A 27,979-nucleotide genomic window follows, 5' to 3' on the forward strand; every position below is an offset into this window, starting at 1 on the left:
GGAGCTGCTTACCGCGTCTGCCACGGATCGCAGCAGGAAGAAACCGGAGTACTTTGATAAGGAAACACTGCATAATTGTTCAGAGTACTTCCCCTGTGGCACACCCAAACCTCTAGGCTGTGATTTTTTCCTTAAACCCCTGTGGCCAGTGGGTGCCCCACAGCTGTTCTCTTCCACCCCACAGCCACAGCTTGCTTCCTACCCAACTGTCCCCTCAGCCCCACAGTCCTCATCGCCCTGAAACAATCACCAGACAGTTTATTACCAAACCCAACATTTATTGAGAACACAGAAAATCAGCTGGCAGAGGCCCAACTTCAATCAGTTAACTGAGGCCAGGCTCAGTGGGGGAAGGCCAGCCCTGAAGTCACTTGCACTCCCACTCCCAGTGAGAAACCAGCTCTGGGAGAGGGGCCGTCGACCTTCCAGGCCTTACTGGGGTCTCTGATGGAGAAATGTCTGAAGGGCAGTGCCCCAGCCTGGATTTTAAGAGTCCTCAGGTGTTGATGGGGGGCAGGGAGCTGAGGTCAGGGAGCAGCTCTGGGTGGGGGTCCAGCCGGGCCAGACGGCTCTGCTCCAGGGCGATGGCCTCCGCTGAATGCTTGCACTTCTCAGAGCCACACTGGCAGGTGAAATACTTGCTCTTGATGTCCCAGAATCGGTCACCGTAGTCAAAGCTGGCAGAGGAAACACAGGAGCTCTTGGCCCTTGGATCTAGACACTTCAAACCCATCTCACAGAGCCAAGGAGCCCTCTCTCTTAAGGGATCCACCTCCTTCCACCCAATCACTCCTGCAGATGGCCTCCAGGTCCTTGTTGGCTCTGTTGACTCACACTCCCAGAGAACTGTCATAAATGCAGGATTCTAGCCTTCCTGCTTTGTGACCAGACTCTCCCGAGGCTCTGCGGGAAGTGGGATGCAGCCTGCCCAGGGCCTAGTATATTCAACCATCCAGCCAACCCACACTAGCCCCCACCCCCCTTCTTGTTTTTTGCTTAAGATAGGGTCTCTCTACATAGGCCTGGCTGTCCTGAACTCTGTAGTTGGCCCAGGCTGGCCTTGAATTTGTAGTTACTTCTGCTTCAAGCTTTTTCAAACGCTAGAATGACAGGCATGTGATACCAGGGCAGCCTGGACTTCTCTTGTTTTGTTTTTTTGACACAGGGTCTCACTCTGTAGCCCAGACTCTCTGTGATCCTCCCGCCTCAGCCTCCTGAGTGTTGTGATCATGAATGTATGTTCCTATTCCTGCCTTACACAGTTTTAACAAGCCCTCCAAGGGACACTTAAGAACACCGAAGGAAGCTGGGCATGGTAGGGCACACCTTTAATCCCAGCACTTGGGAGGCAGAGGCAGGCGGATTTCTGAGTTCGAGGCCAGCCTGGTCTACAGAGTGAGTTCCAGGACAGCCAGGGCTACACAGAGAAACCCTGTCTCGAAAAACCAAAAAAAAAAAAAAAAAAAAAAAAAAAAGAACACCAAAGGCTGGTCAGTGCCCTCAGGCTGGCTCCTCACCCCAACTCCTCCCCAGTCCGGATGTCCCTGGAGCTGAAGAAGGCGATGCGTGGGAACCGTAGGTCTTGGTGCAGCATGAAAACCCGCACAGGGATGATGTTGGGGTCACACAGGTGGTTAATGAATCGGCTGATGTTGCCATAGTAACGGGCATCAATGCAGTAAACCTCGCCATCCTGGGGGTGGGGACACAGTGTTCTTAATATCCACCTCTACCCACTTGCCTGGCTAGTGTTCCTGCAGTGATACCCAGTCCCTCCACCCAGGCTTCCAGTCCCAGATGTTACAGGTGGCTGCACAAAGCAGCCTTTGGTAGTTGAGGGCAGAGGTGCTGCATCCCACCTTGTTATCTAAATCAAAGAGGTAAGAATCATCCTCTCGCACATCGGCCTCGGCATCAGAGATCAGCTCTCCCACATACCTATTGGACGGAAACTTCAGTTCTCCAGTGAGCAGGGCTCCCGGCCCCACCTTCCCACTCAGTTCTCAGAGCCCAGGGGAGAGGTGCAGGACATGGCCCAGCCACTAGGGGTCCCCTGTGCAGCTGTGACAGCAGGTGGACAGGCAGGTGGGAGGCTCTGTACAGGTGGAGCTTGCAAGACCTGCACGGGCATGGTGGGAGATGACGGTGTATGTGTGTGTGTGTGAGCCCGTGTTCTGGGGATTAGCATCCCTGGTGGCTGGCAAGTTGCCAGGCTTAGACATGGGGAGGTGTGTGCACCAGGAACTATTAAACAGGTGGTGGGCCCTGCGCAGCTACAGCAGCCATGAGGTAGCCCCATGTGGCTAGAAGAGGAACTGCCCAAGAGAAGTGGGTGTCTGAGAAGTTGAGGGAACAGAGAAACTGGGATGTCCTCGGAGCAGGTGAAGGGGCTTCTCTGCTCTAAAGGCCACAGAGAACCTAGGGTCTGATGGCAGAGGGAAGTGCACAGGAAAAAGCTATTCTCCACTTTACAGGTCTGTCTGCCACAGGCATGCTCCATCTAGGCAGCGTGCAGGTAAAGGGGGGACATGATGTTTGGAAACACACTCGGTGGGCAAGTAGAGACCTGTATCCTGACATGGAGCTCTAGGGTCAGCAGAGCCCTAATGCACCACGGCCTCACAGTGAACTTACTCGCAGATGAACGTGCCCTGGGGGATGGTCTGCAAGGCTCGGACCCCCCAGCCCATCTTGGCAGTCCGGTAGAGCTGCAGGCGTACCCTAGAGGTGGAGAGGGAGTCATACTGAGTGTGGGACACCTGGGAAGGCCCCAGGGGAGGGGAGGCGGAGGCGAGGCAGGGTGCCGGGGCGCGCGCCTCACTTGATGCCGCTCTGCACCACGCGGTTCTTGCAGCTTCTCCAGCAGGAGCATGCCTGGTTACACTCAAAGATCAGGGGGGGTTCGATCTTGTTAAACTCCTGGAGCAGCCGCCCGTCCTGGGGTGCGGAGGGAGGGGACAGTGGTTTCTCTGTGGGGCCCATTTCAGCTGCCCAGGACCCAGAGGACTCCACAGGAAACTCCACTCTGACCCCAGCCCAGAGCAGAAGAGCAAGGTGCAGAGTCTGCAGGCTGAGGTCAGAGACCAGGAAGTGTGCAGGCAGGCACTAGAGTGCATTTGCATATACTCCAGCAGAGAGGCCCATTGCATTCCTGGCAGGGCTTCCTGCCACACCCTGCATCTCTTCCCCAACACAGCAGGGTCCTGGCTCCTTGGCAGACCTGCCAGGTGAGGGTCACGCACCTTGTCATACCAGCATCGGATACTGAGCTGACCACACAGGCAATTGGAGCTGGAGCAGTCATCCACACACGTGCAGTGCTGTGGGAGAAGAGTCGGTGTAAGTGGGGTTCATGTTCCAGGACAGTGAGTGGTGGTGGTCTCAGTGTGAGGGAGAGTCTTCATGCCCCCCATCCTGGTGTCGAGGTGCTCCCACAGCGTGGTGAGCAGGGCTGTGCCTCACCTGCAGATGGGTGATGTTGCGGTCGATGTTCATGGTGGATGTCTCGCAGTTCTCAGAGATGTACTTGTAGTCCTCCGGGCAGGGCTCCCCATCCACACCATTGACACAAGGGATGGGTACATTCTCATAGCCTCGGGCTACATCCCTACAGAAGGGGGCAGATAAGGTTAAAGTGGGGGCCAGAATAATTCTGAGAGGAGGATTCCTTGTTGTAAGGGTGCTGGCACTTTTGATCTCAGCACATGCAGGGAGATGTTCTTGAAAACAAAGACACCACGGAGAACAATCTCGGCTAAGAAACAGTTAGGTCCCAAGTAGTGACTGGGTTATTTCTGTTTCCTGGTGAGAATGCAGACTGAGCCCAACAGCACAGTGCATACTAGGCCAATAAATGCTCGCCCACCGAGCTATGTTCCCAGCCCCGACCTTTTCTCATTCCTCCGTGAGATACAGCATCATATAGCCCCGGCTGGCCCCAGACTGAAAGATAGCAGAGAATGACTTCGACAGTCTATTCTCCTGCCCTGGCTCCCGAGTGCTAGGGTCAGAGGCATATGTCACCACTCCAATGGACTCTGGACTTTATTTTAGCTGGAGACTGCGTCTTGCTACAATGCCCCAGCTGGCCTTAAAGGTGAAGTTATGATCTTCCTGCCTCTGCCTCCTCAGATGCCGTAGGACAGACGCACACCAAAGTACTCAGCTTGCACAGAACACATCTGGATTACATATCTTTTTGTTTTGTTTTGTTTTTTGGTTTTGGTTTTTGATTTTTTTGAGACAGAGTTTCTCTGTTGTAGCCCTGGCTGTCCTGGAACTCACTCTGTAGACCAGGCTGGCCTCGAACTCAGAAATCTGCCTGCCTCTGCCTTCAAAGTGCTGGGATTAAAGGCATGCACCACTATGCCCGGCACACACTTACATATCTGATTATCTGAAAAAAGCGTATCACCTTACATGTATGAATGCTTTGCCTGCACTTATGTGCCCTACACGCATGCTTGGTGCCCACAGAGACCAGAAGAAGGCATGGCTCCTCTGGAACTTAGGTTACAGATGACTGTGAGCCACCATATGGGTGCTGGGAATTGAACCTGAGTCCTCTGCAACAGCAGCCAGTGTTTTAAACCATGAGCCATCTCTCCAGACCCCCATTCTTCTTGCTTTTTCCTGAGACAGTCTCATTCTGTAGCTCCACCTGCTACGCCTCATGAGTGCTAACACTAAAGGTCACAGTCCTTTCTGGGCATAATGATGCACCCCTCTAAGCCCAGCACTCAAGAAGCAGAAGGACAAGGATCTCTGCGGGTGTGAGGCCAGCCTGGTCTACACAGTGAGTTCCAGGACAGCCAGGACTACAAGAGAGACTATGTCTCAAAAAACCAAACCAACAACAACAAAAATGCCTCCCCTCAAAAGTTAACACTTCCATCCCCTCCCTCCATCCCTCCTTCCTTTTTTTTTTTTTCTTTCTTTTTTTTGTTTTTCGAGACAGGGTTTCTCTGTATAGTCCTGGCTGTCCTGGAACTCACTGTGTAGACCAGGCTGGCCTCAAACTCAGAAATCCGCCTGCCTCTGCCTCCTGAGTGTTGGGATCAAATGAGTGCACCACCACTGCCCGGCAACCCACCTCCTTCCTTGAGACAGCATCTCGCTGTGCAGCCCTGGAACCCAGAGATCAGCCTGCCTCTGCCTCCAGAGTGAGATTAAAGGTCTACACCACTACCTCCAGAGTGGAATTAAAGGTCTACACCACTCTCCGCCTGGCCTGTGTGGTATGCACAGGATACAATGTGATGGAAAGCTCAGAGGGAAGTCCCTGGGAGGCAGCTCTCTCCTTCTGGTGCGTTCATGGCTTGAACTCCACATGCACTTTCAGCAGCTGGGCTGCCTCACACTAGCTTTGTGGTTGTTTTTGTTTTGTTTGTTTTTCCTTTTTTAAGGTCTGAGTCTCCTTATTGAGCCTCCAATATGCAGGTTCAAGAGGTAGGTCTTCCTCCTCGGCCTTCAGAATAGGTGACACCTAGCTCCTCTCTGAAATTCTTATCTATCTTATCTATCTTATCTGTCTGCCTCAAACTTGAAATCCTCCAGCCTCTGCCACCTCGAAGGCTTGGAAAACATGTCCATTTCGTTCTCTTGTCCTTTTTTTTTTTTTTTTTTTTTTGAGACAGGGTTTCTCTGTATAGCCCTGGTTGTCCTGGACCTCACGTTGTAGACCAGGCCTCGAACTCAAAAATCCGCCTGCCTCTGCTTCCCGAGTGCTGGGATTAAAGGCATGCGCCACCACGCCCGGCCCTCTTGTCCTTTTTTTGTTTGTTTTCTGAGACAGGGTTTCTCTGTGTAGCCCTGGCTGTTCTGGAACTCACTCTGTAGACCAGGGGTCCTCAAACTCAGAAATCCACCTGCCTCTGTGTCCCAAGTGCTGGGATTAACGGCATGCGCCATCACGGCCCGGCTCCTCGCTCCTCTTTCTTTTGTTTAAAGACAAGGTCTCACTATGTGGCCCTTGGTGACCTGGAACTTAATACATAGATACAAACCAGGCTGGCCTCAAGTTCAAAACAATCAGATGTCTGCCTCCTTCATGCTGAGATTACAGGTGTGGGCCACCACACCCTGCCCTCAGCTTTTTTCAACTGTGTGTGAGTGTGTCATGAGGTGTGTTTGTAAACCAGAGGATAATTTGGAGGAGTTGACTGACCTCTGTTAGGCTTGGCGGAGGGTCTCACTGGCTGAGTCCCTTATTTCCACCTCCCCTAGTGGCAAGATGATTCTAGCAATTCTCGGGAATCCTGTGCCTGGGAAGGGGCCTGGGACTGGCCAACGTGGGGCCGTGGCAGTGGGCATGGATGTCTGGGCTGCACTCACCGGCAGATGATCTTCTCGGTGCGCACAGCTCGGTTCCCTACCCCGAGCCTAAGCTTTCGATTGAGCTGCAGTGCAAACCACACATCAGAGCGCTCTGGGGTCAGATCCCATGCCGTGTCTCCTTCTTTGTTCCGAAGCTCAGGGTTGGCTCCACGAGACAGGAACAACCTGAAGAGGAACAGAAGGCTTAGGTCAGAGATTGGACAGTGGGGTGTGGGTGCCAGGGGTTGCGGAAGCTAAGGGCTTACAGAACACAGTCATGGTAGCTCTCCCTGGCAGCTATGTGCAGGGGCGTGTCCCCATGGTAGTTGACAGCATGGAGGTCACACTGGGCATTCAGGAGGACCTCAGCGATGGCGGCACTACCCGTGAAGGAGGCCCAGTGCAGGCAGATGTTTTCCTCCTGTGGAGGTGAGAGGCAGAGACTTGGTTGCAGGTGACACAATTCTTGAACTGAGCCCCCACTCTGCATAGGGGTCCCGCTGCTACCCACCCCAAGTCCTCTGAGCCCCCTTGAGTGTCCCTCACATTGTCAGTCAGGGTGACGTCAGCACCCCGGGTCAGCAGCATACGAATCACATCAATGTGCTTGTGCTCGGCTGCCCAGATGATGGGCGTCCAGCCCCCACTGTCCTGAGGGAAGAAAGGAGGAAGGGAATGAGGGCCCAGACTTGCTGGCCAGAAAATAGGAGCTCAGGGGCATTTCTGGAAACAGCCAAAGCCAGAGAATGGGTATCCACAGATGCACCCCCACCCCCAATGCTCACAGGGAACCTTACTGGACACACTCAGAGATAAGAGAAGGGACTCGAGTTCCATGAACCAAAATAATAAGGGAACCAACGTGGGCAGTGGGAGGTAGTGGGGGAGGGTCAGGTCAGCTGAGGAAGAAGCGGGGACTGATGCCCAAGGGACAGACAGCCAAGGAATCTGTGTACGGCAGGGGCAGTCAGGTTGCTAACCTGGGCATTGACGTCCACCTGCCCTGTGCTCAGTAGCAGGCTGACCATTTCCAAGTTCCCAATTTTGGCTGCATGATGTAGACAGGTGGAGCCATCCTCTTCCTGAGGGAAACACGAGCCAGTGAACCCTTTAGCTAGCACCCGTGCCGAGGTATCCCTTCTTCCTCCCACCACCCAGCTCTCCAGTGCCATCCCGCACCTTGCTGTAGACACAGCCACCTAACTGCACCATGTAGCGGGCCACCTCCAGGTGGTTGTTCACCACGGCCTCCATTAGTGGTGTGCGTTGTTGCTTATCTACGGCATTGATGTTGGCTCCTGCCTGTGAGGAGAGTGTGAAGGCTGGCACCAGGGAGAGGGGATGCTGGGGAGGGGTTGGACAGTGGGAAGGGTCATGAGGACTGACCTGCAGCAGCACATGACAGATCTCTACCGACCCCTTCTGGGCGGCCGCGTGCAGGGGTGTGCGCTTACTCTGCTGGTCGCTCTGGAAGTTGGGGTCCAGGTTGTCTACTGCAGGCAGAGACAAGAGTTAAGAGAGCTGAGGGTGGGACAGCCCTGTACCAAGGGAGGCTTCCCAGGATTCCCCACTAGGCAAGCTGTGCCAGCCCCTCAGTACTGCCCTGCACTAGAGGAGCACTCAGCCTCCGGGCCGGGAAAGCTTATAAGTTGTGCACTGAAACAGTGCCTATCGCCAACAGGTTACCACTGCTGCCACCATCGAGGGTCACGTGACCTTCCCTTCCTTGCACAGCCCTTGGGGTGGGGTCAGACACTCACACAGCATAAGGATCACCTTCTGCAGCTCCCCCTGCTTCACCGACAGGTATAGCTGCCGTGGGTGGAATCGCAGCTTCTTCCGCCTGTCAGGGGATGGAGGGGGAGAAGGTGGGCTGCTCAGATTTAAGTACCGACAGCAACACCTGCGTTTCTGGCCCAGTCACACCCTGAAAACAGCACAAACTCACCTCTCAGACTCCTGGATGACCAAGGCTTTTTCCAGGGCTTCCCTGCCCGGCCCTGGGGGTAGACCCACAGCCGAGAGGCAACCCCCATTAGGCAGAGTCAGCGAAGGCCCTGAGCTGTCGATGGTGTCGGCCAGGGGATCACAGGGTGGGCGCCGCGGCTCTCCATGCCCTCGCATTCGGGCGCTGTGGAAGAAGGTTTTGAGGTCTGGGGGCAAGGGAGATAAGATGGGTAACCAGGTGGTGGTGATGGAGAGGCCAATACCTGGGCTGGGAGGTATCCGCTCGTCCTGGGGCATCGTGTGCCAGGGGTGGCAGAGCAGGAGCTGCGGTGCCAACTGGGGGTGTTCCCCCATCGCCCCGAGGAATGGTCACCTCCTGGGCCTCTGAAGCATCCTCTCCACAGTGGGGACAGAAGACCATCCCATTGAGCTGGGATACACAGGCCTTATGGAAGCGGTGAGCTACACGGAAGTCAGGGTGGCATTCCAGGAAGGTGCCCTGGGGAAGGGAGAGGCGGCAGTCAGCCCCCGAGCTCTCTCGTGCTGGCCAGACCACCCATCCACCCCAATGGTCACTCACCGCTGTGCAGAAGTAGCCACAGCCCGGGCAGCAATGGTGCTTGACCATGCGGGCTCGATGGGCCTCACAGAGCACCATCAGCGCCACGCGACTAGACGGCCGCATGGTCTCCCGCTTAAGGATGGCAGCATTGCAGCCCAGGAGCTAGGGGTGAAGGAAGGTGGGGGCATGTGGGTGAGGCCAGGGCCCAGGCTAGCTCACCCTGGGCCCCCTAAGCCAACAGCACCCAGACCCACCTCTCCATCCACACTCTCTGTGGCCATGCACTTGTGCCCTGCTCTCTCGCTGATGCGGTCAATCTTAGGAGCCTCCATGCGGCAGCTGCAGAGGGGCAGCTCCTCAAACCCGCGCTCCGTCTCCAGTGAAGACGTGTCATTGGAGACCCCTTAGACAGGAAGAGACAGAGATGATGGAGGCCTTGCCCCTCACCCACTGGGAGGGTCCCCTCCTTTCCGCCCAGCCACCCCATCATGTTCTAGAACCCCAAAGCCTGGCACGGACACCCCAGCTGTGGCAGGGTTTCCCTCCACCCCCGTGGGCACCCCCTGGTGGTTCCCTGTCCCGGCAGTTGGCAATTAATTACCAGCGTGGTTGGGGGAGAGGGTCCCCTCGCTGGGCAGCTCCAGGGACCCCAGAGGAACCTCCATGTACTCACTGGGCCCTGAGGAACCCACACCATTCACTCCTGACACAGAGACAGAGAGAGTGAGAGTGGGGGCTCGCGGGTCCTGGGCGCGTGCGCACATGCGGTCTACACAGTGAACATGCACGAGCATCCGAGTGTGTACTGCTCTCTGGGGCCGGAGGAGGGGACCTGAGAGCAGAGGAGCCGTCTTACCTCTTGGCTCCTTGGCCCTCGGAGGCTCTCGTTTCCGCCGTTTTCTAGATGGCTTCACCCACGGGCTGTCTTTCCGCCATTTCTTCTTGGCCTTGCGCCGGCCACTAGAACCGCTCTGTGGAAGAGGAAGATTCAAGAGTTCTGCTCCCGGCTCAGAATAGCTCCCCCGCTCCTCCAGGTAGGCCGGTCTCTGCTCTTACCCTGTCTGACTGATTGCCCGACTCCTCGTCCTCCTCTTCTTCCTCTTCCTCTTCTTCTTCCTCCTCCTCTTCTTCCTCCTCCTCCTCTTCCTCCTCCTCCTCTTCACTCAACTGTTCAGCTAGAGCTTCAACTTCAGACTGAAAGAGAAAAATTAGGCTGGGAAACCAGCAAACGGCAGCTCTCTCGGTGACTCCTGAGGCCCCATATCATCACCACCACCCCACCAGGAAAAGTTCCCGGTGGGAGATGTGGGCAGGAGGCAGGAAAGGATGGATAGGGACAGAGGCACAGAATGCCACACAGCAGTGACAAGGGCTGATCTTAGGAAACACTCGGACAAGACTACCCATGGCAACAAAACTACTCCACTAACGAGGCGCTAAAGAAGGGGTCAGGCTGCCATCACCAGAAACCACAGGCCCAATGTCAAAGTTTTCTTTTTGTTTGTTTGCTTGGAGACAGGGCCTCACTAGGTAGTCCTGGCCACTACCTGGAACTCACGGAGACCCTACGCCTCTGCCTCTGGAGCGTGTCTGACCAGTACAAGAACTGACCAAACACCCTACACAGCTCCCAAAGACACGCAACAGGAAGGAGGCATTGCAACCACTGCCACATTTTCTTCCCCCCCCCCCAAAAAAAAACAAAAAGCAGAAGCAGCAGCAGACATGGCGGCGCATGCCTGTATCCAAACGTGGGAGACAGAAGCAAGAGGATCAGCTCAGGAGCAGGGGCTGGCGAGATGGCTCACTGGGTAAGAGCACTGACTGCTCTTCTGAAGGTCCTGAGTTCAAATCCCAGCAACCACGTGAAGGCTCACAACCATCTCTAATGAGATCTGACACCCCAGACAGCTACAGTGTACTTATTTATAATAATAAATAAACCTTTAAAAAAAGAAAAAAAAAAAAAAGATGCTGTTGCTCTTGCAAAGGACCTGGGTTCAACTCCTAGCACCCAAATGGTGGCTCACAACTGTCTATAACTCTGGTCCCAGAGCATCAGTGTCCTTCTGACTTCCAAGGGCAAGAGGCATGCAGATGGTACAATATACACGTGGGAAAAAAACGCTCATATACATTAAAAAACAACCCAGAAGCTCAGGGTCAGCCCTGCCTACATAGCAAGTTTGAGGACAGCCTGGGTTAAATGACTGCACCCTGAGACAAACAGCGTGAGGCACTTGAAGGGAATCTCACCTCTAGAACTATGAACACTTTAATCAGCTCGTAAGCAAACGAGGAGGAAGAGGCAGGTGATGTAGAAGTTCAAGCCTAGGCTAGAAAGTGAGACTTGGGCTGGCGAGATGGCTCAGTGGGTAAAGAGCACTTACTGCTCTTCTGAAGGTCCTGAGTTCAAATCCCAGCAACCACATGGTGGCTCACAACCATCTGTAATGAGATCTGACGACCTCTTCTGGTATGTCTGAAGTTAGCTACAGTGTACTTATGTATAATAATAAATAAATCTTTGAGCCGGGCGTGGTGGCGCACGCCTTTAATCCCAGCACTCGGGAGGCAGAGGCAGGCGGATTTCTGAGTTCGAGGCCAGCCTGGTCTACAAAGTGAGTTCCAGGACAGCCAGAGCTATACAGAGAAACCCTGTCTTGAAAAACCAAAAAAAAAAAAAAATAATAAATAAATAAATAAATAAATAAATAAATAAATCTTTGGGCCAGAATGATCAGTGACTTAGCGAGCGGGGTTGACCGGAGCAAGCAGAGGTCCTAAAATTCAATTCCTAACAACCACATGAAGGCTCACAACCACCTGTACAGCTACAGTGTACTTACATACATAAAATAAATAACTCTTTAAAAAAATAAAGTGAGACTCTGCCTCAAGCCCACCCCCATTTAGAAAAAGAATGCCTTTAATCCCAGCCACTCGGGAGGCTGAGGCAGACAGACTATAGGAGTGGGTTAAGGCCGGGCTATTCCCAGGCAACTTGGTAGAGAATGAGGTCTGAAATTATTTAAGTAGCAGCTCAGTGCTTGCTCACCCTGCGAGGCCTTGAGTTTAATCCCTCAATTGGCAAAAATAAAGCACAGGCCTGTTGCAATGCACTTGCAGAGCCCCAGGCTCAACCTCAAACACGCGGGAAAATTCTGAAAGCTCAAACCCAGAAACCGTAAGAGATTAAGATCCCCAGAGCTACATCGAAAGAGAACCAAGCTGGAGATGCTGTCCTCTAACCCCAGGATGAGTGCGCACACAGTGTGGCAGTATGTTCCTTTCAACCCAACACTAAAGAGGCAAAGGCAGGCAGATTTCTAGGAATTTGAGGCCAGCTTGGTCTACTAGTGAGACCCTGTCAAACAAACAAGACTAGCCAAAAGCCAATGAAGCAAACAATACAAAGGGAGCAAACAAGGCAGGGAGGAGGCTGGGTTGGAATGAGAGGATCAGAGATGAGATAAGGGATATAAGAAACAGTTGCAGACTACACAGGGCGGTGAACTAGAGCTATTAAAGGGAAAGAACAGACTGGGTAGGGAAGCTTGAGAAGAGCACACCAGCACACCTTGCTGTCAGAGTCCACCCGCTCATCCACAGAGTAGGCGTCATAGTACAGGCTGAAGTCATCGCCCACCACCGTCTCCCACTCCTCCAGGGGCCTGGGCTCTCCCTTCTCCAGGATTATATCTCCTGAGCCCCCGGCAGAGCCCAAGTCCTCGGACTAGAAAAAGATGACAGAGTCTGAGGTTCCTGGCTCCAGCCCACCAATCCACCCCTCCCCTCCGCTCCCACCCCCACCAGGTAGGTCTTTCTCTCCAGCTTACCAGGCTACCAGAGTTCAGCTTCCTCCTTTTGGCCACATCTGGAAAGACAGAAAAGTGAACTCTCAATCCTGGGACAGACTACACAAGCCACCTGGAGTGTGTGGGAGGAGCAGAGGTGACTGACCTGAAGTCACCTTCCCCAGATGCACGTCATCACTCATGCGGAAATGCTGGACTTCAGGGGGCCGCTTCTCAGGGATTGGAGGCTGGAGCAGGAAGGAACACTTTTCAGTTAGAAGGTTACTCACCCAGGCTAGGTGTGGTGGGCTACACCTTTCATTCCAGCACTCCGGGAGGCAGGCAGATCCGAGACCCAGGCCAGCTAGGGCTACAGAGTGAGTGAGACCCTATCTCAAAAACAAACAGAACACCCAACGACAAAAAGGGAGCCTGGAAATATGCAACATAGAGAAAACTTGAAGGCACTGTGCTAAGTGAAATAAGTGAGCCACCAAACTAAAGTTATGGGTTTGTTCCCTCAGCTTGGGGCCCAGGTGGGAGTGTTGTGGCTGGCTGTACCTCAAAAATGCTATCTGGGGGACTGGCGAGATGGCTTAGTGGTTAAGAGCACTGACTGCCCTTCCGAAGGTCCTGAGTTCAAATCCCAGCAACCACATGGTGGCACACGACCATGTGTAATGGGATCTGATGCCCTCTTCTGGTTCGTCTGAAGACAGCTACAGTGTACTCACATATAATAGTAAGTAAAGCTTTGGGCCAGAGCTAGTGGGGCTGACTGAAGTGAGTAGGTAGGGTTGACCAGAGGGAGCAGAGGTCCTAAAAGTTCAATTCTCAACAACCACACGAAGGCTCACAACCATCTGTACAGTGTAGTCACATACATTAAAACAAACAAACAAACAAACAAACAAACAGAACTCCCATAAATCTTAAAAAAAAATAAGAAACGAGTTTTTAAAAAATGCTACCCCAAGGGCTGGAGAGATGGCTCAGCAGTTAAAAGCGCTGACTGCTCTTCTGAAGGTCGCAAGTTCAAATCCCAGCAACCACATGGTGGCTCACAACCATCCATAATGAGATCTGATGCCTCTTCTGGGGTGTCTGAAGACAGCTACAGTGTACTTACATATAATAAATAAATAAATCTTAAAAAAAAAAAATGCTACCCCAAGCCATCACATCTGATCAGCAGTTAATGGTGTGGGAGGCCAAGCCTGGTGAACTGAATTCACTCCCAGAGACCCAGATGGTGAGAGAGAAAGGCTCTCATAGTTCTGTTTGTATTGTTGGGGTGTTAATTTGTTTTTTGTTTTGTTGTCTTGGGGCAGGGTGTTACACGTTACAGGGTAGATCACTCTGTAGATCAGGCTGTCCCAAATCTCACAGAGATCTTCCGGTTTCTGCCTCCCAAATGCTGGGGTTAAAGGTATGCACCACCACTTCTGGCTAAATTTAATTAAAAAACAACAAAACAAAACAAAACAAAAAAAACAAAAACCCGGCCGGGCGGTGGTGGCGCACGCCTTTAATCCCAGCACTTGGGAGGCAGAGGCAGGCGGATTTCTGAGTTCGAGGCCAGCCTGGTCTACAAAGTGAGTTCCAGGACAGCCAGGACTATACAGAGAAACCCTGTCTCGAAAAACAAAAAAAAGAAAAAAAAAAAAAAAACCAAAAACCCTTCCCTCCCAAGAAGGATATAGGAAGAAAACATGACCAGAAACCCATGGGGCTTCGGATGGGGGGATGGGGGGCCAGGTTACATATCTACTGCTTCTTCACAAGTCTTTGTGAATTTGTGTGCTCCCTGTGTGCAGGAGCCTTTAAGGCAGGGAGGAGATCCCTAGAGACTGAACTTACAGGTGGCTGTGAGCTGCCATGTGTGCTGGGATCTGAACCAGAGTCCTCCTCTTCTTTTTTTTTTTTTTTGAAAGATTTATTTATTTATTTAATGTATGTGAGTACACCATTGCTCTCTTCAGACACACCAGAAGAGGGCATCAGATCCCATCACAGATGGTTGTGAGCCACCATGTGGTTGCTGGGATTTGAACTCAGGACCTCTGGAAGAGCAGTCAGTGCTCTTTTTTTTTTTTTTGGTTTTTTCGAGACAGGGTTTCTCTGTGTAGCCTTGGCTGTCCTGGAACTCACTTTGTAGACCAGGCTGGCCTCGAACTCAGAAATCCACCTGCCTCTGCCTCCCGAGTGCTGGGATTAAAGGCGTGCGCCACCACGCCCGGCCAGTCAGTGCTCTTAACCACTAAGCCATCTCTCTGGCCCTGCACCAGAGTTCTATACAGGACAGCTTTTAAGAGTTATGCCTATACAGGGCAGTCTTTAAACTACTGACACAGGTATTTAAGTGTTCTTGGCTGCTGAGCCCTTTCTCCCATCACAGGTCACAGAGCTAAAACATTTAAAAACTGTCATGAAAAGCCAAAAAAAAAAAAAAAAAATTAAAAAGAGAACAGTGGGCCAGCACGATGGCTCAGTGGGCAGGGGTGCTTGCTGCACAAACCCTAAAACTTGAGTCTGATTCCTAGATGCCAAGGTGGAAGGGACCAGGCTCCAAAGACATGTCCTCTACTTTGTCCATCTTTCCCCCACCCCAATTACACATACACACTTATAATCAATATTTTTCTTTCAAGATAGGATTTCCCTGTGTAGCCTTGGCTGCCCTGGAACTCACTATATAGACTTGGCTGTCTAAGGAATTGTGTATACTATAACTAGGCTGGCCTTGAACTCAGAGATCTGCCTGCCTCAACCTCCCAAGAACTGGGATTAGAGGCGTGAGCCAGCCCCACCCAGCAACAGATAAAATTTTAAAAGTTGTGCCCATACAGGAGTCTTTAAACTACTAATACAGGCATTAGCTAATCATCTATAAGGTATCTACAAGGAAGACAGATACGTGTAAGGCATATGCAAATGTTGATTCCTTAGCTGACCCAGAACTTAAGAGATCCACCTGGCTCTCATAATTTTATATGAGGAGCCTGAGCAAACATGAACTTCGGTACTAGAGAAGAACAGACGCACCATGGTGAGGTAATCACTTTCCCAGAAAAAGAAAACAAGTGTGGTTGGAGAGGTGGCTCAGTGGTTAAGAGTCGGTTGCTGCTCTTGTGGAAGACCAGGTCCAATTGCCCGGCACTGACAAGATGCTCACAACCCCTTCAAACTCAAGGTCTACTGCCCCCTTGACTTGAAGGGCACCAGACACACAAGGTGGTACACAGACATATGTGCAGGTAAAACACCCAGAAGCACAAATGTTTTTAAAAAAAGAAAGAGGAAAGAAAAAAAGAAAGAAAGAAAAAAAAATTAAATGTAGAAGCTGGGTGGGGTGGATCATAGCAAGTTCAGTCTACATGAGACCATCTCAAAAAGAGGAAATAAAACAAGGGCCAGAGAGATGGCTCAGCAGTTAAGAGCACTGACTGCTCTTCCAGAGGTCCTGAGTTCAAATCCCAGCAACCACATGGTGTGGCTCACAACCATCTGTAATGGGATCTGATTCCCTCTTCTGTTGTGTCTGAAGACAGCTAGAGTATATTCATATACATAAAATAAATAAATCTTAAAAAAAAAGATTATAAATAAAAGGCAGGTGTGTACACCTTCAGCCCCAGGATGTAGGAGACAGAAAAAGGTAGATCTCTGTGAGTTAAAGGGCAGCCTGGTCTACACAGACAGACAGACAGGGTTATACAGTGAGACCCTGTTACACACACACACACTAAAAACAACAACAACAACAACAACAACAAAAACCACTCCCTCAAAACAAAATAAAACTCCTCAAAACAAACAACAAAATAAACGAAACAAGACCCAAAGGAAGGCTACACAAGCCATACTTAAGCTGAATCAAGAGCCCTTAAAACCTTAACATAATTTTGATTTCCAGGTTCTTGTCTCACTCACACACACACACACACACACACACACACACCGCCCACATTCTGTCATTATGTGGCCTTCCCAGGGAAGAGTTCCCAGTAAAAACTTTATCTGGTTTGAGACTGGTCTCAAAGTAGGGATTTGAAAAACAAACAAACAAACAAACAAACAAACAAACCTGCCTAAGCATTTGTTCAGAGGCAAAAAACAAAACAAAAAACCACAAACTTGGGAAGGCTGATCCTGTGCGAGTCATTTGTGTAATTAGGACAATAACTATATAACTCTACATCTGTCAGTCTCCTCTGCTGACCGCCCCTCCCCCAAGAACACAAACTCCAGGAAGCCGACAATTACTCAGCTCACAGAGGCCCAGCCCAACAGCTGACACTTGGTAGCCTATTGGTAAATTCGAAAAAAAAAAAAAAAAAATCTGAATACAAGAGGTCTAAGGCTAAATCCCGGAAGAAGGAAAAAAAAAAAAAAACCCAAAAGAACAAACCACCAACAAAAACAAAACAAAAAATCCGACCCAGAGACTCCCCAAGTCTCTCCACCCCAACTTCCACACTCTCACCTGTCCGTTGCTAGGTTTGGACATGGTTTTCCGGGCTCGGTGCACTTTGGGCTGCCCCTCCTGGACCGCAGTTGTTGCTGGAGAGGGTTCAGGCCCAGCAGTTGCAGCTCCCTGGGCCCCGGGCATGCTCAACAGCCTCATGGCCAAACTCTGAACCGAGGGGGGCGACTTTCCTGCCCCTGTCATTGACATTTTGGCCCGACTGGGACAGGCACCCCCCTTGCTGGGGGAAGAGGGGAACGACTTTGTGGCATGGCCTAGAAAAGAGGCAGGCAGAAAGGGGGTGCAGGGTGAGCAGGCATGCAGAAAGCCCCTCTGCGCCCCGTCTCCCTCATTCCCCAGTCTCTCACCCAGCACGATGCGACCCCCATCTCCCTCCAGGCTCTCGGGTTCTTCCCCGATGAGTGGTGTGGCCCCGACAGGGGTGTCAGCCCCCTCATCGCCGACGGTGACAGTGACAGAGGCCGGAGAGGTGGGGCCGGCAGGCTCCAAGGAGTCGGGGTTGACCTTGGGAAGGGTCTCCTCACTCTGAGGGGTGTCCCCCAAAGAGCTATGAACTGTCGGGGAGGGGAAAAGAAAAAGTTCAGGGCTGAAAGCTCCCGGGATCCCGTGTTGGGGGTGGGGAGGGTGGAGGTCCGGTCGGGCCTGCTCCTGCTGCACTCACCTCTCTCGGCGGCTCCTCGGGGCTCCTTCTCCAGCAGCAGCGCCCCCATCTCAGCGGGGGCCTCCCCCTGGGAGGGGAGACAAGGAACCGGGGGGCCAGTCAGCCCGGCAGGCAGCTGGGGGGCCCAAGACGCCTGGGCCCTGGGCAGCGAGAGCAGGCTTCGGGGCCTACCTCGCCCTCGGTGGGCGCCCCCCCGACCGCGGCCGCGGCCGCCCGTGGGGGCCGCACGCCCCCGCCCCCGGGCCCGCATCAGCCCCCTCCCTCTCGGCAGACCCCGCATCTCTGGGGCCGGGAGCAGAGGAGGGGGAGGGGGCGGGGCCTCCGCGCCCCGGCCCCGCCCCCTCCTCCCGGCTGCACGCGCCGCTCCCCCTTTGTCCCCCAGGCCGCGGGGACCCCGGCCACCAACCCCTGCAACGCCCGCTGCGCCCCAGCCCGGCGGACGGCCCCTCGCGCCCCTCGCGCGGGCTCCCGGGGTCGCGGTGCCCACCGCCCACGCAGGGGCAGCGGGCGGCGGCACGTGCGACTCGGCGCCCACTCCCCCCACCTCCCACCCCCTGGTCCCCTCATCCGCCCCCGGTGTTGGCCCCCTGGTTTGCTGTAAGTTCGGCTCGGGCCCCCCGGCCCCGTTGCACCCCCGGAGCATTGCACGAGCGCGCGCTTCCCCCGGGCGCGCGCGCGGGCATGCACCCGCCTCTCCCCCTCCCCTTCCGCACCTCGGCGGCCGCCGCCGCAGCAGCTCCCGCCGCCGCCGCCATCGCCGCTTGCGCGGGGGGCCGAGCCGGCGCGCGGCCGCCCCGGGTCACGTGGACAAGGAGGGAGGGCGAGAAGACGCCTTAAAGGAGCCGCTGCGGGCCTCTTGGCCATTTTTGCCCCCCAGAATGGCCCTGGAGGTCCAGAACTGGGGCCTGTAGGGGAGAGGGCGTTCGCTCCTAGCCTGGGCTCCGCCGGGAGCAAGGGTGAGGCTCGACTGGGCTGTGGCTTCCCTGTCCCCGCCCGGTTTTGGGAACACGTGTAGCCTGAGCCTTTGCAGCTGCCGCGTGTGCCTTTCCAGTTCTGAGCCGCCAGATAGAAGGCTGGGACTATATCAGTTTTGGATTATAGTGCACAAGAAGGGGCGACAGAGACTCACGGAAGACACCTTTACTTCTGGGTCAGTGTGCTTTTGGAAATCTGGGGGAAGTGTCTTCGGTTGCACTAGATATGACAACTGAATGCAGCGGAGGCCTCAATCTATTGACAGTAGCTATTTCTGCCCAAACACTTCTCCATCGGGGGTCATGGTCCAGCAGACGGCTTAAGTATGATGGTAGACACAGCATGTATACAACCCTGAACACTATCGAGGGCACCATCCCCCTCCAGGAATTAAGTCCTAGCCAAAGCTTGAAAACGCCTGTATGGTTGCTCACATAATATTGGACAAACAGGTACTTATGTTACTGGGCTCGAGGCCAACTCGGCATCTTATGGGAACTGTAGTCCTCTTTGGATTTAAAAACTTTTCAGAGCTTTCTGGGAATTGTAGTCTTCTAGGTAATCGACTATAAGTTTAGCTGGTATTTCAACTTTCCTTAAAACTTGAGCAAAAATATGCAAGATGCCCGCTTGCTATCTCTGTGGGTTCACTGGTCACCTGTGGCCCATGGCTTGCACTGCCACCAAATCCCGCATGGTCTATGCCAGCACCAGGGCCGCCAATCACTGTGTGATAAAGTTTCTGCTAGGTGTTTAGGGCGTGTTCCTAGTCTCTGCTTGAGGCTCCTTTTGGCATGGGACTACAATTGTTAGCGCTGGGAGAATCTATGGTGGGTAGTCACACACATGCAATTGCCAGAATATAAAGAAAAAAAATGTTTTTGTTTGTTTTTTTGTTTATTTTTATGGAAAACAAAAACTAAAACCCCAAACTCCAGAAAAAATCCTAAAAAATAGTTTTCTTAAAAAATACTGTATGTCTCTACTCCTCTCCCTCCCCCCAACAGCCCTCCTTGTGTCCTTTTTTTTCTAAGTGCCCTGCCCCCCACCCCTCCGCTACTCACTGTTCTCGCTACTGTAGCCTAATGTCTCATTACCTACCCAGGTACCCACCGTGTTCTCTTACCTGGCACATATATCATTTCCGGTGAGCCTTGTACCTACTTTCCCACTTCCCCAGCATGCAAAAATCTCCTCCCTTTCTTCTGGTACTTCATACATGTGTCGCCCTCTGCTCCCTTCTCCCTGTCATCTATTCTAACCAGGGGCAAGAAAGCTGCTTCCTGGCAATCCCCCTACAATTCCCACCCCCACCCCACCTCAAGAAACGCTAGAATCCTCCCCCGAGCCAGCTTTAGCCAGGAAAGAGCTGTTCTCCAAAACTTTCATCTTTGCCTCCCCCCCCCCTTCCTCCACATCGTTTATGCACCTGTTCAAAAAAGAAACCTTTCTTTGGGATCCCACATTCCCTCAGCCTTATCAACCCTGTCTCCGGCTCCATCTTTTTCTTCTGCTCTTTGAGGCATGGTCTCTCTCTCTCCAGTCTTCCTCCCTCAAAATGTTTGCCTGCCCTCAAACCCCGCCCCTCCCCAATTCTGCCGGGCCCAGGACTGCCCCCAGCCTCTTGGCCTTTCAGCGGATGAGGACATTGATCTCAGCCACACCAGCTTCCAGCACGTTCTCAGCTGTGGTTTTGCCATGCTGCTCTTTGAGGTGCCGCCTAATGGCGGGCTTGTGGGCAAATCGCACGTCACAATAGGAGCACCGGTAGGGCCGGGCTCCTGAGTGCAGGTTGAGGTGATCGTGCAGCGTGGACTTCTGAGTAAAGCACTTGCCGCAGATGCCACATGAATGGGACTTGACGCCACGGTGGACGTTCATGTGGCGGTTGAGGTTGCTGCTGTGGTTGAACTGCTTGCCGCAGCGTGGGCACATGAAGATGAAGTGTTGCGCACGCATGTGGAAGACCAGCTTCTCCACACCCTGGAACACTTCCGGGCATTTGGTGCATTTGATGTTCTTTAAGGGGTTTCCACTTGAGAAGCCCCCAGGCAGAGGTCCCCGGCTACCCCCTGCCCCCAGACTGCCCCCCGCCCCCCGGGCAGCCATGGCCACCGCTGCTGCTTCCACTAGGCCCGAGGTGGCCCCCACACTGGCCCGGCCTCCTGGGATCAACAACAGGCCTTCCCCTTCCGCGTCCTCTGACAGGCTGTAGCAGGCCTTCACCACCCCTTGCGGTGGGGTAACAGTGTTGGGGGCCACGCTACTCTGGGCCAGCTCTCCCAGGTGGCCGCTCACAGAGGCCCCCATACCCAGACCCCCGGCTAGGCCTCCAGGGGGTTTGAGCCGGTGTGCCACTTCTAGAGCGGACTCCACCTTGACGATGCAGATGTCAGAAACATCTTCATCTTCATCCTCATCCTCCTCTTCCGCCTTCAGCTCTAGGTCCTCATCCAGCGGAAACTCCAGCTTCACTGGTCGCAGGAGTGGAGGGGGTAGAGGAGGTGGTGGTGGGGGTTTTGGAGCTGGCTTTGGGGTCCTGGCTGGAGGGAGGAGGGACTTGGTGGCACTGACACTGCTCAGGAAGCTAGCCTCGCTGACCCCATCTTCTTTAAGGCCTATTTTGGGCTCAATGAACTGGCTAAGGGCGTTCCGGCATTTCTCCACTACATGCTCCATTTGCAGGTAGGAGGCTGCTGTCAGGTAGTTCACGATGTCCCTGACTGCGAACTCTAAAGCGCCCGTGTAGCAAGAGAGGAGCAAGTCCGCCACAATACGCGCGCTGTGCATCAGCGAGACCTGCAGCTCAGAACTGGGGTTCAGCAAGAACTGGTCCCGGAGGAACGGTGAGCAGGCGGCCAGGATGACCTTGTGGCCACGGAATTTGAGGCTGTCGGCCACGATGGTCACATCACAGAACCGCTCCTCTGCACGGAGCTGGTTCATGTTCCGCAACGTTGCGGCCTCGTGGCCAGGCAGCTGGAAGCGCAGGACTTCCACCCCAGAGGCCATTGTGGCGGGAGTGGACTGCCCTGGGTGGGAAGGAAACGGGTCAGAGACAAAGGTCTCTGGCTGTCGGAGGCCAAGGCTCCAGACCCCTCATCCCTACCTCCCTAGTCTTGGCGTGCCTCCCTCAGTTTCCCCAATTCCAAGGAGGCGCGGTCCCTCCGAGGAGGGAGGCGTGGTTCCCGGGGGCGGGGCAGCGGCGTCCACACCCCCCAGTCCCGCGGCCCGCGCGCCCATGGGAGAATGGATAAAGGGGTGGATGGGGGGAAAAAAACCAGAGGATTGCAACTCTGGGGTGGCCCCCGGTTGCAGGCTCTCCTCACCCGCCTCGCTCTAGCCTGGGCCGCGCTGCTGTGAGTCCCCCTTTTCACGTCCTCCCACCGCCCGGACAAGTCGTGCACGCCCCCTCCCACGCGCAGATCTCCGTGGCACGCCCCCCCCCCCCAGACTCACGACCCTGGGTGCACGCGCCTCTCACCTGGCCCGGTTCCGCGTGCTGATTTTTCCCCCCTGGTCCCCCACCCCCCCGGGGCCAGCGACGCCCCCCACACACGGGCAGGGCCGGGGCAGCGCGCAGGCGCGGGGGTGCACGGGGCGCGCGCGCGGGCCGGCTCCGCGTGGGCGGGAGGGGGAGGGGCGGGGGCAGCTCGTGCCGAGTGTTCCAAGGCCCCGCGCAGCGCACCGTCCTCGCGGACTCGGGGCGGAGGAAGAGGGGAGGGAATTAAAGGAGCAGGATTCCCCCTCCCGACCCCCCTTTTCTCCCCCGGCACCCCCACGCGGTTAAAGGGCTGGACAGTCGTGCCTCCCCTTTGGCCAGGATTATTTGTCCGCCAGAGCGGAAATACGCTCCACACCGCCCCCTATTTCACGCTCCCCCTCCTCTCTGCCTCTGGGGCCCGCGGCCCGTCTGCGCGTGCGTGCCAAGGCCCGCGCGCTCGGCCCCGCCCCCTGCTCCTGGAGCCCCCCCTCCCGCGCCCCAGCGCGTCCCCGCTAGCCCCGCCTGCCCCGCGCCCCCCAGCGCGCGCGCTCCCCGGGAACTGCGCAATCTGCGCGGCCACCTGCTCTCCAGCAAGGCGTCACTCCCGCCCAGCTGTGCGAGTCGGGCCAGCTCCCAGAGCCTTGGACCTGCTGGTGGCCTACCAATCTTAGGATCATTGCTGTCCTCGGGTGCATCCTCCGCTGAATGTGTGCACAGTTCCTCAGGCCACATTTCCAGACTTTTCCAAGTCTTCTGAAGCTGGTGCCTACTGTAGTCCTGATCTAAAAGAGAATTTCACATTCCACAAAGCCTGATGAACCAGCGCTTGCCCTCAGCTTGTCCTGCTTAGAGCACACGGTTACTTCAATCACACTCATTCTCCCTTCTATTTTATCCACTCTGACTTCTTGCCAAGGTCAAGAACTCCACTCATACTGTGAAAGATTAGTGCGTTTCACCTTCACTGCGTAATTAACCCTAGGACTAATCTTGCAAATTGTGCAATTATTTATATTGGTACTAATGTGCCATCTATAATTTTCTCTGCACCCACTCTGTCCTGTCCCAGAAGAGGAGATGCTCCCCGACCCTAGATACCCACTCTACTCCGGGCTGGCTTTCTTTGCCACTCCTAAACTACCTTCAACACAACTTCAACATGAGTACCTGTCTTGAAGGCTAGCCCACCAGCGCTTCTGTGCACCCCAAATACCCACACTGGCTTTAAAGAATAAAGTCCTCAGGGGGTGGTCGCTGTTGCCTGCAGGTTACATTACACCCTCCAGGAAGCTTCTCAATCCTGAGGATGCTCAACTGCTTGCAACCCGATGCCCCCCCCCCCAAGACATCTTGAATACAGGAATTAAGTTATGTATGGGCTGTGTTTTGCAAATAAAAGTCAGACAATAAATGGCTGGATGTTGACATCATTGGCTTTCAGCTGGACCTGCATCCGCCCATACAAAGTTCATTCCTGATTGAACCGAATTCTCACACCCAAGAGATGCTGTTCCCAGACAGCCGGAAGGCGGTACCTTGACTGTGGTCTTTCATGTTCCTTTTAGAATTCTCTGACTTAGCCGGGCGTGGTGGCGCACGCCTTTAATCCCAGCACTTGGGAGGTAGAGGCAGGCGAATTTCTGAGTTCGAGGCCAGCCTGGTCTACAAAGTGAGTTCCAGGACAGCCAGGGCTACACAGAGAAACCCTGTCTCGAAAAACCAAAAAAAAAAAAAAAAAAGAATTCTCTGACTTGTACCCTCACCCAGCTCACTTTGTGGTCAGGTCGTGGATTTTAGGGGGAGTGTAGGCGATTGTGTCTGGTACACCTTGTTTAAAGCCATATTCACTGCCTACTGCACATTTGCCTTGGGCAAATCAGTTCTCTGAATCAAGATGCCTTTATCTTTGAACTCAAGGTTCTGAAGGCTTACCAGGCTGATAGAGGGTTCTAGGGAGCCTCATATACACTGAACAAACACACACTGGATCTGTGGTAACACTGGTTTTTTGTTATTTATTTATTTATTTTTAATGTCTTTGCTTTTATGAGAAATAGACTCTGGCAGTTTCTTTGTTTTCTTCTTTTTTTCATCCTTTCTTTCCTTTTTTTTTTTTTAAGACAGTTTCTCTGTGTAGCCCTGGCTATACTGAAATTCACTCTATAGACCAGGCTGGCCTTGAACTTATCTGCCTGCCTCCCCCTCTGCCTCTCAAGTGCTGGAAGTAAAGTCATGCCTCATCACCACTATGACAGTTTCAAAAGAATTTTCCTTTAAAAATTCTGTTCTCTTATCTCATTTTTTTCTTTTTCTCCTTACCAACTTTTTTTGTTGTTGTTTTGTTTTTTGTTTTTGTTTTTTGTTGTTTTTTTTTTTTTTTTTTTTTTTTTGAGACAGGGTTTCTCTGTATAGCCCTGGCTGTCCTGGAACTCACTTTGTAGACCAGGCTGGCCTTGAACTCAGAAATCTGCCTCCCAAGTGCTGGGATTAAAGGAATGTGCCACCACCACCCGGCTACTAAACTTTTCAAAAGAAAAAAAGATTATCTATGGGGCTGGAGAGATGGCTCAGCTGTTAAGAGCACATCTTTTTGTAGAGGACCCCAGTGCAATTCCCAGAATCCTGTGACCCACAACCACTCATAACTGCAACTCCAGAGGATATGACACCCTCTTCTGATATCTGCAAGCACCAGGCACACACATCCTAAACACACACACACACACATGAATGCACACACAGCACAACATGCATACACATAAAATAAATCCTTAAGAAATTAAAAAGGAAGAATGCATATTTCACTGAGAGATAGGAAAAACTGTCAAGTTAAAAGGAATGAGTTTGGCCAGGTGACTTTGGTGGTGCACACCTTTAATCCCAGCACTTGGGAGGCAGAGGCAGACAGATTCTCTGAGTTCAAGACCAGAGTGAGCTCCAGGAGAGCCAGGGTTACACAGAGAAACCCTGTCTTAAAATCGCACCCCATCAAAAGAGAGAGGGGGAGGGGAGTTGGAGCTGGGAGGATGGTCCAGACTTTTAATCCCAGCACTCAGGAGGCAGAGCCAGGTGGATGGAGCTCTGTGAGTTTGAGGCCAGCCTGTCCTACATAGTTTCTGGTCAGCCAGGGCTAAATAGAGACCCTATCTCAAAACTAACAGAGTTTGGATCATGGTGAAAAGGACTCCTGTTCCCTTTCTTAGCACCCTTGTGGGGAGTCTCCTAACAGCTTGTAACTTCAGCTCCAGGGGATCCAATGCCCTCTTCTGGCCTCTGCAGGTACCTGACTCACAGGTACATCACCTCCCCACTTAAACACATATATCCGTAATTTAAAATAAAATGTTTTTAAAACTGAGAGTTTGTAAAGTTTTGTCTATTTAATTTATTTACTTGAGACAGGTTTTTCTCTAGGTAATCTTGGATGTCCTGGAACAAGCTATATAGTTCAGGCTCAGAGATTCAGTTTATAGAAAGCTCTTGGATTAAAAGTGTGAGCTCTACCACCAGTAAAAACATGTTTGTTTGTTTTTTTCCAGTAAATAACACAATCTCAGGGCTCACAGTGTGATCAAATATCCTGTCTCCACCTCTTCACAGTTGGTGCTCACAGGCACTGCATGGCCTAGGCCTCTCTCTTCCTTATCAGGCAGAGGGAAAGGCACTGAAACCTTTTCAGACCTCTAGAGATCTGATGCCTACTCTGGACCAGGCAGCATGACTACAGAGGAATGCCTAAGTAACAGGAGCAGTGGAGCTGGTCTCAGGGCCTTCCCACCGCAGCTGTGTTCACTGATGCCCTCATTGAGTCAATGGTGAGTGACCATTGATCATTACTGTCAGTCGGGGGATCCGGTGCCAAAAGGCTTCAAAGGGAGTACTAGGAGAAGGCTCGGTGTGGAAGAGCCACAGGTGGGAGGGGAGAACCAATCTCCTGAAAGTTGACCTCTACACTCCTGCCAGGGTAGATATACCTCCCAGACATACCCCCACAGACCCCACTACTGTTGCAGGACAGTTGATCACACTGTGAACCCTGAGATTGTGTTATTTACTGGAAAAGCCACTGGTTTTAGTGGTCGTGTGGCTCACACCTTTAATCCAAGAGCTTTCTGTAAACAGCATTAAATGAAGTCAACCGTAGGTCAGGAGGGGGCACAAGCAACCAACTGGTTGACAGGAAGCGAACATAGGATTATTAAGAAAAAACCAGGGCTGGTGAGATGGCTCAGTGGGTAAGAGCACCCGACTGCTCTTCCAAAGGTCCAGAGTTCAAATCCCAGCAACCACATGGTGGCTAACAACCATCTGTAACAAGATCTGACTCCCTCTTCTGGAGTGTCTGAAGACAGCTACAGTGTACTTACATATAATAAATAAATAAATCTTTAAAAAAAAAAAAAAAAAAAAAAGAAAAAACCATAGAGAGTAAGAAGGAGTCAAGGAGGAGGGCTAGAGAGGCGGTCAGGAAGTAGAAGGGAGGGATATTGAGTGAGAAGGAAGTTTTTTGAGAGGGTGTGAGAGAGGGACATTGCTTTTGGGATGTTGACTGAGGAGGAAGGTCACCTGGGTGCTTTCTCTGCCTGTCTGAGCCAGCAGGCTTTCAGCACAGCATCTGGGCCCAAGTTTTCATTGTAATATCGAGCAATTGGGATTGGGTTAAAACACAGTCACCACCACTCGAATATCTGCCTGCCTCTGCCTCCCCTGTGCGGGATTAAAAGCGTGCGCCACATGCCTAGCTGTACTCCCTGGCCAAGGTTGCAGGTTCTGCTCCCAGCACTCACATGGCAGCTTACAAGGGTCTCTAACTCTGGTCCCAGGGGAATCTGGCATTTTCTGCTGGCCTCCAAGGGCACCAGACATACACATGGTGCACATTACCTACTCGCAGGCAAAACACTCATACATATAGCATAAAAATGATAAGAGTCCTTTTAAATTTGTTTGTAAAGCAAAAGTTTAACATTTTAAAAATCATTAAAGTTACTAGGGCTAGTGGGTAAAGGCACTTTCCCTCCAGCCTGAGTTCAAAACCTGGGGTCCACACAGGGGAAGGAGAGAACAGATGCCCGTAAGTCCTACGGCCTATGACCTCCACAGTGCATCATGGAGAATGCTCCCCGTAAAAAAAAAAAAATACATAGAATAAGGAAATGTAAGGAAAAGAAGGTGATATTAAAATCAGACCTAGCTGGGCGTGATGGCGCATGCCTTTAATCCCAGCACTGGGGAGGCAGAGGCAGGCGGATTTCTGAGTTTGAGGCCAGCCTGGTCTACAAAGTGAGTTCCAGGACAGCCAGGGCTACACAGAGAAACCCTGTCGAAAAACCAAAAATAAATAAATAAATAAATAAAAATAAAAAATAAATAAAAATAAATAAAATCAGACCTGGTACTCACTTAGCAGGAGGGCAATCATGCCTAGCCAACCACACACAGCTACTGAAGTCATGGCTCTTGGAGGAGAACCTATAACCAACCAGCACTTTACAATGTTTCCCCTAACCATATCCTAAAGATTGTCTTTATACCCACAGACAAGGGTAGTCCACACACACACACACACCCTTCAAAGAAAGTTCTCTTGGCATCAGACATACAGTTACAGAAAGCCACAACCCATCAACATGTGGACTTGTGGAGCCCACTTCCAATGGATACGACAATATGACCCCTGGACCTAAGGCTCAGGGATCATTGAGGAAGAGGGATGGAGAGACTGTCAAAGCCTGAGAATCAGTGAGTT

At 52.7% G+C, this 27,979-nt stretch overlaps 2 protein-coding genes across 10 annotated transcripts; both read right to left on the bottom strand.

The window, feature by feature from the left end:
* Nucleotides 1–257: 257 nt before the first annotated feature.
* On the bottom strand, nucleotides 258–18,636 carry Ehmt2 (euchromatic histone lysine methyltransferase 2). 9 transcript variants are annotated; one of them, XM_021149784.3, is made up of 28 exons: nucleotides 18,485–18,636; nucleotides 17,772–17,838; nucleotides 17,458–17,664; nucleotides 17,108–17,364; nucleotides 12,788–12,869; nucleotides 12,664–12,701; nucleotides 12,405–12,560; nucleotides 9,881–10,018; nucleotides 9,681–9,795; nucleotides 9,426–9,527; nucleotides 9,079–9,227; nucleotides 8,843–8,986; nucleotides 8,526–8,761; nucleotides 8,264–8,446; nucleotides 8,076–8,158; nucleotides 7,702–7,808; nucleotides 7,495–7,617; nucleotides 7,296–7,397; nucleotides 6,862–6,966; nucleotides 6,582–6,736; nucleotides 6,334–6,501; nucleotides 3,463–3,607; nucleotides 3,243–3,320; nucleotides 2,822–2,937; nucleotides 2,635–2,721; nucleotides 1,860–1,938; nucleotides 1,518–1,693; nucleotides 258–677 (listed from the first exon to the last, which is right to left on the bottom strand). In XM_021149784.3, the coding sequence occupies exons 1-28, from the start codon at nucleotides 18,524–18,526 to the stop codon at nucleotides 497–499; spliced, it is 3,621 nt and encodes a 1,206-aa protein (XP_021005443.1). In that variant the 5' UTR covers nucleotides 18,527–18,636; the 3' UTR covers nucleotides 258–496. The 9 variants fall into 9 exon arrangements, with proteins under 9 accessions (XP_021005443.1, XP_085689412.1, XP_021005445.1 ...); XM_085833286.1 differs by having other exon boundaries at nucleotides 8,076–8,188; XM_021149786.3 differs by lacking the exon at nucleotides 9,426–9,527.
* Nucleotides 18,637–20,163: 1,527 nt separating this feature from the next.
* Nucleotides 20,164–22,286, bottom strand: Zbtb12 (zinc finger and BTB domain containing 12). Its single transcript, XM_021185948.3, has 2 exons — nucleotides 22,231–22,286; nucleotides 20,164–21,778 (listed from the first exon to the last, which is right to left on the bottom strand). The coding sequence occupies exon 2, from the start codon at nucleotides 21,756–21,758 to the stop codon at nucleotides 20,379–20,381; it is 1,380 nt and encodes a 459-aa protein (XP_021041607.1). The 5' UTR covers nucleotides 21,759–21,778; nucleotides 22,231–22,286; the 3' UTR covers nucleotides 20,164–20,378.
* Nucleotides 22,287–27,979: the final 5,693 nt, after the last annotated feature.

The sequence above is a fragment of the Mus caroli genome, unplaced genomic scaffold (genome assembly GCF_978045245.1).
Source record: "Mus caroli unplaced genomic scaffold, Mus_caroli_1 scaffold_18, whole genome shotgun sequence".
NCBI classification, from domain to species: Eukaryota; Metazoa; Chordata; class Mammalia; order Rodentia; family Muridae; genus Mus; species Mus caroli.

Bases quoted from the DNA above. Each gene is read 5' to 3' on its own strand.
- Ehmt2 (XM_021149785.3), bottom strand. From the start codon at position 18,414: ATGCTCCGGGGGTGCAACGGGGCCGGGGGGCCCGAGCCGAACTTACAG. The intron at 10,019-12,404 runs GTGTGCTGGTGT...TTTCTCTTTCAG, and splicing joins GGGTGGACTCTGACAGCAAG to TCTGAAGTTGAAGCTCTAGC. The intron at 3,321-3,462 runs GTGAGGCACAGC...CTTCTCCCACAG, and splicing joins GCAACATCACCCATCTGCAG to CACTGCACGTGTGTGGATGA.
- Zbtb12 (XM_021185948.3), bottom strand. From the start codon at position 21,758: ATGGCCTCTGGGGTGGAAGTCCTGCGCTTCCAGCTGCCTGGCCACGAG.